An 8,695-nucleotide genomic window follows, 5' to 3' on the forward strand; every position below is an offset into this window, starting at 1 on the left:
TATGCACATATATGCATTTTGTGTTTTTACAGTAATTTGACCATTAAAACTTGTTTTCTTTCAATCATGTACCTCTACAGGTGATAAGATCTACTCTGATTCCTGTCCGACACTTGAAAGGTTGCAGCAAACAGCAGCAGAGCTCCAGATCTTTGCAGACCAAGTGAAAAAAGGTAAGAATCTTATCTGAACATGACATATAAGATGTAGGAAGTACTGAGTCATATTTTTGACCGTACTTCGTGTGATATCACTCATAGGTATCAATGAGTCAGAATCTAAAGTATGCTCTTAACTTTTATTATCTCCAGAGATACGGTTACAGTAAGTGGCCACAGATCTTCCATTTGAACCTCTTAAATGATCTGATCACCTTTGGGGAAGCAGATTTTCTTTATTTTGTAAATTCAAGCCCAAATGCCACATTTACCGGGAGTTTTATATTCAGCCAATTTTGCCTCCAAATTTTTAGAGCCATTTTATAAGTTCCAAGAGACGTTTTTATTATTGCATCTTACCATCATTTGAAAAATGATTGCGATGAGTGTGCTTTGCTAATGAGCTAATGCAGCCTGTCCACGTTGGCATGTGGAAAATGAAAACAGAGCCACAGTGAAACCTTGGTACCAGATCAGTACTTTCCTTGTCCTCATCAGACACCCAGCATCCCCCCTCATGACAGTGGGATTTTAAAGCCATCTCTCGAGGCAAAGACCCAGTTATTTAAAGCTGAGGCAGCAGAGTAGAAATATGTCTTAGGGTACAGTTGCTGACGCTCTAAAAATAACTTATTTTCCACCAGAGTGGAAAGCATGGGATCGATGGAGGCCCGAGGGAGGTTGTCTTTGCCCCACTGGAGCAAATTGTGTGTTGGGAGATGGGATGGTGTCACCCCTGCCCCTGACTATATCCTACAGAACAGAAGATGAGCTACAAGAGTTGGAGAGGCTGCGGATGAGGGTGGCACAGCTGCAGCAAGAGATTCAGCTTGAGCAGGTGGGCGCTGCGTTTTGAAGAACACGAGAAAAGAGTTTTTCAGATTCCTAGCGTCATTAAATAATTGCTCATCCATTTTTTTTTCCAAGTAGTAATAAAAAAAAAGTTCAGAATAGTTTTCTCACTGTCTTTTCTGTTGTTTGTCAGGTTCTGTTGGACACACTCTCTTCTCAGTTTTCATCCATAGTATCTGGACCCACATGTCCCAGTCCCAGTGTACTAAGAGACATGTACTCCCTGCTTGGTGAAGGAGGGGAGCGTTTCCCTGCTATAGTCCTGGACTCAGCCTGATTACCCACCAAGCATGTTACTCTGAGAGTTAACAATTTGTTAGCTTAGCAACAGGTATGCAAATATGAAAAATTTCTCATTGTTGTGACATAATGAGTACACATAAGCATGTTGAACTGTCCCTGCAAACAGAAAATGCACATTTTTGTCTGTGTTGCATCTGATCTGTTTAAAGTAATATATGCAACATCCTCCTTCTTCAAATGATCTCATATATTAAGGATGTGTAAGAGCTAATAAAAGGACGGTCATGCACACTTGAAGAGGCTCTAACTTTCAGTCAAATCACAAAGGTAGCTGATAAAAATGCTTTTTATGTGCTGTCATTTCACGACTTTCAGCTTTTCTTGACTGTTGTGTGTGATAATTTAATATAAAAAATAGTTTTATATATACACACAATATACTCATATATATATATATATATATATATATATGTATGTGTATATATATATATATATATAGATATATATATATATATATGTGTATATATATATATATATATATATATATATATATATATATATTTGATTTGTGTAATTTTAACAAATATAAAAGGCTGTCAATCCTTAGAGCACATATGTTAAACTCAAGAGCCGCGGGCCAAATCTGGTACACCAAGATGATAATTTAAATGTAAAATATTGTCTCTTTTCTCATTTTTTTTCTTAAAAAAATGATAAATACATAATTTAGTATAGGCTTCTATTGCCAGCTGGCAAACTTTGAAGCCAGAAAGAAGGCTGGATGATTCTGTCATTATTGATTCTGATGTGGAAAGAGTAGCAGAATGTCAAGTGAGACAGATCGAACTCTTGTTCATGAACCTGCAACCAAGAAAAGATATCAGGTATCTGACTCGAGATAATGTATCGGCTGAAAGTGAAAGTGACCCATGGCTCGGACAAAGTTTATAAATTTTGGCTCCTTTTGGTAACTGAGTTCGACACCTCTACCTTAGAGTGTCTAGATTTAAGAGTGGAAATTCATTCAACCTTTATTTATACAGGTTAATCCCATTGAGCCTCGGGGACTCAGTCACAAGAGAGACCTGATTGAAACGTCTTATTTTAGGAAGAATTCTCATCCCACTTAATGTTTTTGCTTCTGTAAATAAAGTATGTGCACTTTTTTTAAATTGTTTTTTCCTCAACTATGTCACATCACAGTTATTACTGCAGATAATAAAAAAATGTTTTCAATTGTGCCAGAAAGTGGCAGTCTGCATGAAGTGGCCTGGATTCACCAAATAGTTACGTTTGTTTAGGCGTTACTGTTGTGTCAGAATGTAAACTACCAGTAGTGAAGTTGCATTTTTGGAGAAAATTCAGTGTGAATGTTGAGTGCTAAATGACTTTGTGGAAATTTCCTGTAGATGCTGAAACTGTGTTGTTAAAGCTAAAAGCTTTTAGGAAAACTTGTTAAAGCTAAACCTATTTGCCTAGAGTAAGTTACGCTGATGAAGATTCTCAATCATCCAGGAAATGGTAAATTAAAAAATGTTCAGGACAAAAAAACAACTGGACTTTCTTTATTTGTAACAGAAGACGTTTCATTTCTCATCCGAGGAGCTTCAAAGCTCCTCGGATGAGAAATTAAACATCTTCTGTTACAAATAAAGTCCAGTTTTTTGTCCTGAACTTTTTTTGAACCTAGATTAAGTTGTTAAGCTAAAAGAAACAAAATGCTTACTAACAGTTAAACGTAGCTAAACATTAGGTAAAAGCCAAAAATGACAAAGGCAAGCTCAAGTAGCAGAATCTTAATTAAAACAAAGTAGTAAGAGCAAACTAATGGATAAAAGTGGCAAAATGGTAGCTGATGTTAAAAGTAGGGAAATGTTAGCTAAAAACTAAGTATGCAGAAGCAGATTTTAAAGCGAATATGTTTTTGAGGGAATTCAGGAGATCACAGTGTTTTTCTGTGGGGAAAATATTTGTAAATGAACCCAACAAAGTGAAGTCAGGTCCTCTGGACGGTTTCTTTTTGTTGAAACGTTTCATCCTTCATCTGAGACTTCATCAGTCTGAGGAGCCACAACAAACTCAGTCTTATAAATAGCACCTACACATAGTGGGTTAACCAGTTTGATGGTGCTAAGATGGTTTCTGGAGTCCACCCTCTCCCCCACTGACTCGTCTCAGGCAGCCATGAACAAAGTGGTTCAAAACATCAAAGTACAACAAAAAGAAACCATCCAGTGGACCTGACTTTTAACTTTAATGGATTTTTTTTTTTAACCTGGATCATTGAGCAAGAACTTTGATGATTTGTAACTGAAGTTCAATGTTTTGAAAAGTATAGATGTTACTAAAACCAAAAGTCATACGGCTCGTTTCATGATTGAGCTGAATGTACACAAATGGCTAAAATAGCCCAAAGTGTGTAGAAATAGGCTACAAAAACCTACCAAATAAATAAAAACAAGAAACACTAGTGTGAATAATGAATCTGCATTTCCACAGGTATGACACATTCAAATCCCTGACCTAACTTTACATTCAAACGAAAAACAGATCTGCTCTAATACCAAGAGTAGTTTATAGTAGGTGGTGAGCTGAATGCTTGTTGACCTCTTGAGCAGTAGATTCGAGTGAACAATGAACATCTTGATTTATTCATTTCACTGAAAACATAATGAATTTATAATGACCGCAGGGTCATTTTCCTTTAGTTCCAGTTTGATGAGTCTTTAAAGCCTGCATCTCTTTTACTCTTTCAGTCTGTTTCAGTGTCAAAACAATATAAAGCAGGAGCTCTATCCATACCCTCAGTGTTTCCCCCATATGGTTTTGTGTAATGCACAGAAACATACAGTACATGTGAAGGACATATGGACCCAATACTGTGCCTTTGATTTGATATCTGTGGTTTCTTCTGCTCCAAATGTGATGTGAGGGCGTATGTGAGACACAGGGGGGCCCACAGATGACGTGTGGACGGCAGGGGCTTTGGCAGACCAGACAACAGGTGGCGCTGGGTTCACACAGCAGGACGTGGGTGTTTGAGCTCTGCTGCACCAACCCTCATTGCACACACAGACATAGGGACATGCACACCCAGAGCCGGCTGAGTCACAGACGACGTGCTCTGGGACCTGGCTCTCTGCACGCCACAAGCTTGAGATGGCAAGTTTCCCTGAAGAGAGGGACAAAAATAAGATTTTATAAGGGAGAGGACTATTTCAGTCTTGGATAGCCTGCTATGTACATAACAAAGACACATTAATGCAGCTGAGCTCTGGAACAGCTGCAGAAAATGTCCCACTATGGACTGCAGCCACATCATCTGGATGTGACTACAGCTCCGTGCAGCTGTCTCTCCGTTAGATCTGTGTGTGAAAATGGAGTTAAGGAGGAGGCAGGGAAGCATCTTACAGATCTTGTCAACACTACACACAGGTCCCAGTGGGAGTGGTGCCTACGCAACTCATCTTTCCTGTGAACCGCACACATCAGCTGCTGCCTGGCTTTGACTCTCACCAGCAGAGCTTTCCTACTCCCACCAGTGGCCTGGCCCTGCCCAGGTTAACCACGTCTCATGGCTTTGTTGCTTTCTTCTCACGCCTTTTTTCTTTTTATGGAAAATATTTCTTTCTGTCACACATTCTCACTCACAAACGAATGAAAGTATCTAATCATTTATCCTCTGCTTTTTTAAAACCTTCTATTTTTTCTATATCCAAGTGCACCTCAACAAGTGAGTCCAAGTTTGAATCCACAGAAACCAAACCGTGTTTAAAAGAATCCACTTCTCTTCCTCAGAAAGCCTGCAGCTTTTGAACATCGCCTTTCTTCTCTAAACCCTGCACGTCACAAACACATTCCTGCTTCTCTCTCTTTTATTTGTCTTTGGCTCATGTCTTCAGCTGGGCTGCTGCTTGTTAAGTCGCTGTTTAGTTGCTCCCACCGATCGGCCAGTCTAATCCAGCGTTTTTCCCTTCCAGTATCTTGACAACAGGTTTCCTGTGCCGACAGAATCATGCCTTTCATTTTTAAAGGGTATTTGAATTTCCTAATGTGTGCCATGCATGCTTTAACAGTTCTGAAGAAAAATGCTTTGATTTAAATATGGGGTGCAGATGTGTCACCAAGCTGAAGTCATGCTGATATTTTATAAATACTAAAGGAAATATTTAAAGAATTATAATTAAATAGCTATGTTGCAATGCGTGTGTGTGGAGGCGGGGGGAGACTACCGATTTCTACATAGTTGGTATCCTAGCTGTAATGAACAATAGTTTGAGTTGACTTTTTGGACTTGTGCTTTTTATGAAAATACTCACAACAAATGTTAAACTTGTTTTTGCTTCCTTTTTTTTCATGAAACAAAAAAAAATGGGAGAAGTTAAAGGCCTAGCAGTTCTTGAAGGAATGCTTATTGCCCATCACCTGTCATGTCAGTTTTAACCTAAGATAATTTTATGCTGAAATACGATTGAATTATGTCCTTTTTGATAAAACCAATATGCAAGCGTGTGTGATATTGAAGTATTTGTATTGGCTGATATTGCTTAGGCCTGTCACGATAAATTTTGCTGGGCGATTAATTGTCTGAGAAATTATTGCAATAAATGATATTGTTTGAAATTTGACAATAATTAGTAATTGTCAAATTTAAGAAGAAATGATGGTTAATTTGTTTTGAGTGTAGTACCTTTTTTGACCACTGGATGGCCATATAAGGCTGTTTGAACCGAAGGATGGATAGTGAGGGAGCGAGCAGCGTGTCTCTTTAAGAACAATGGGAGGGAGGCCCCTTGACGTGACATGGGCTGTCCCTCTTTCCTTTTTTTTAATTCTCAAAATGGTGGACGCTTGGTGTAGTTGGAGCTCTTTAGCATAGCATTTGTTACACAAAGCTTTTAATTAAAAAATCAATAAACAAGTTCTCAGCTTCTTTTTGCAGGAAAAAACAACTTTTTACACGAAGGCACGGGTTTCAACCGTGAATTTTGGAGCTTCAACAAGACGGAGGTTTTTTTTCCCGAGGTCGGCCTGTTAGCTTAGCTCGTAGCTTAGCTTCTCAGCTTAGCTGCTTTTAACGATCCAAAGACGTGATTTTAAATGGTTAAAACAGATTTGAAAGAGAAAGGGAGGGGTCAATGAAGCACTGGAGTTGAGCCTTTGGTCATCCAGTGTCTTCAGTAGAAAGGGAGAGACACGAAGAAACTATAACGCCGATAAACAAAAATTTATTATGCGATTAATTGATTTATTGTTTATCACGACAGGCCTAGCTTAGCTGTGGTGGACATTTTTCTAAAGTTGACTTTACAAGTTTAGTTGTAGGTATCTATTCAAAAAGTCTGATTAATATTCATCAACTGGTTTTTGACATATTTTGGTAAACGATCAGACACAGAAACATATATAAAACATTATCATCATCGGTGGCGGGCGACAATATTGCCAGCAGATAAATACAGATTTTCAGATCTGTACCCACATTAGTCCTTTTCTAACTCAGTTTTTATGGTGTAAAGAAACGATTGTCAATCTAGGAAAATGAAGCTGTTTTTGTGGACGTTATTGTCGTGAAAAAGCAACCAGAGAGACGAACTACCACCCTGTTGTTGTTCATTCAGAAAGAACTGACATTTGTAGCGTGCGTGGGTGGGAAATGACAGGGGGCTGCCTCTGTTTTCCATCTCGAGTGAGCACCCGTGCATTTACACTCCGACTGCAACAGTGCTGTGTATCTGTGTATCTGATGTTTTGCTACAAACTGTTTCTCAGGTGTTTACATGACTGTCATAAATTGTGTGGGAGGTTGCTTTTTCTCCATTTGAAAATGATGGCAGCATGGATGTAATGAATCCAGTTTCAAGTAATAAACAGAGAAAAGCATAAATTTCCCTCCGTTATAATTTCTACACGCAGGCAGGCTTTTTAGTTCCCGTGGGGAGGATTTCATTTCCTCTAGAAAAACAGACAAAAAAAACAAACTTGAATTAAGATGCAGTGATGGGGAATGAAGGAAAAAAGGAGCAGTAAAGACCTCTCTCCCCTCCCCCTTTCTGCGCTTCCTCAACCCCTATTCTCGTTTCTTTAGCGTCTGATGTCATCCGAACAGAACCAATCATGATGCGTGGACAACCCAGTTTTTCATGTCTTGCTCCTCCCATTCCCTCTGTGAGTTATATATATATTCCCTGGCACTACAGTGTGCAGAGTGAACAATGTGCTGCCGAAGAGTCAGCAGCCCGTGTGGAGAGGCACTGCAGAGAGGGAAGACGAGAAGGGGACACTGTGAGTGGATTTCAGCCTTGACTTTGAGGCCTTCCTGTTCCAGCCATATTACCTTGAAGAATTTCCTCAGTTTCACACGGACCTTTCTGCCTTTATCTCCTTTTCTTTTCACAGGCCAGAGCTGACTACAACTAGGATCCCCAAAAGCAACGCAGCTGATCCAGCTGGGCTCTGCTAGCCTGCACATTTAAGGATGGGCTGCACAACGGGCCATTTTACTTGCCAACCACAACCCCAGATGAACTCTGGGCAGGAAAATCAGTCCTTTGAAGCTAGTGGTGCCAAAGTTCCTGAAGTACTCTCCTCCTTGGAGCGTTTGTCCCAAGCCACTGGAGGCATGGAGAAGTCCTGGTATCGCTGTATCTTTCCGTTTGGAATCATTTCTTTGGTAATCGGAGTTGCAGGAACAGGGGTGACCTACACTTACAATGACCTGCCACAGACTAAAGTTGTATCTGTGGTGTTACTTGTCATGGGCATTGTGCTGCTGTTGATGGCGACTGCCTGCTGGACTCTCCACAAGAAGAAGAGAAGAAGAAAAAAGAAGGAGGGCGAGTCGCTGACATCTGAGCAGTGTCCCCTGTGAACCCCGAAGGAAAATTTACAAGAATATTAAAAGAAGGACGTGTTCAGTGTTCAAGCGCACTCAAAAGTCCGGCTACTTCACCTCCACCTATCGCCACATCCCCTCTAATATAGAGTTTGGTTGAGTTTTTCAGTGTCAGCTTGGGTTAGGGAATTAAAAAGAGTGAAGGAACAAAATAATGAAGCTATTTAGTCTGGACCAGTTTTCGCATCATGCAGGAACAGTGGATCGCAATCGTTTATCGTCAGGCAGCAGGTGTCCCATGTCAAAACAACCACCGAGGACACATAAACAAATATGTTGTGTACGCTGCATGTATATTTACATGCACAAAAAGGCCCTCAGAGTTCTACACGAAAAGCTCCCGCTGACACCTAACACGCTATGCAGAGCTGCTGCTGGAGTCAGTGCTGCCGTCATTAGCCACGTCAGTCACAGCATTCCTCTTATCAGGGCAGGTGACTCTCCATAAGGACCAGACATGGGCCAAGGTCCGCAACCTGACACCCAGCCCAAAGAGCAGCGCGCCCGGTGTCAGCGACCAGCGTCATTCACTCATCCTGTGACACAG

General features: G+C 40.3%; 2 protein-coding genes across 2 annotated transcripts in view; both read left to right on the plus strand.

Moving 5' to 3' along the window:
- LOC119421163 overlaps positions 1-1,289 on the plus strand; it is a 77,512-nt gene extending 76,223 nt beyond the window's left edge. Inside the window, exons 8-10 of the mRNA XM_037688551.1 lie at positions 81-173; positions 803-996; positions 1,144-1,289. Coding sequence (XP_037544479.1) covers positions 81-173; positions 803-996; positions 1,144-1,287 — 431 coding nt within the window. The 3' untranslated portion in view covers positions 1,288-1,289. The remainder of the gene's footprint in view (positions 1-80; positions 174-802; positions 997-1,143) is intronic.
- A 6,487-nt stretch (positions 1,290-7,776) lies between these two features.
- Positions 7,777-8,124, plus strand: LOC119421164 (transmembrane protein 100). The gene has a single exon (XM_037688552.1). It carries the CDS (start codon positions 7,777-7,779, stop codon positions 8,122-8,124), a length of 348 nt encoding a protein of 115 aa, XP_037544480.1.
- Positions 8,125-8,695: the final 571 nt, after the last annotated feature.

Source organism: Nematolebias whitei, chromosome 15, assembly GCF_014905685.2.
Source record: "Nematolebias whitei isolate Nwh7 chromosome 15, NemWhi1, whole genome shotgun sequence".
NCBI classification, from domain to species: Eukaryota; Metazoa; Chordata; class Actinopteri; order Cyprinodontiformes; family Rivulidae; genus Nematolebias; species Nematolebias whitei.

Coding starts and splice junctions, on each gene's coding strand:
- LOC119421164 (XM_037688552.1), top strand. CDS start 7,777: ATGAACTCTGGGCAGGAAAATCAGTCCTTTGAAGCTAGTGGTGCCAAA.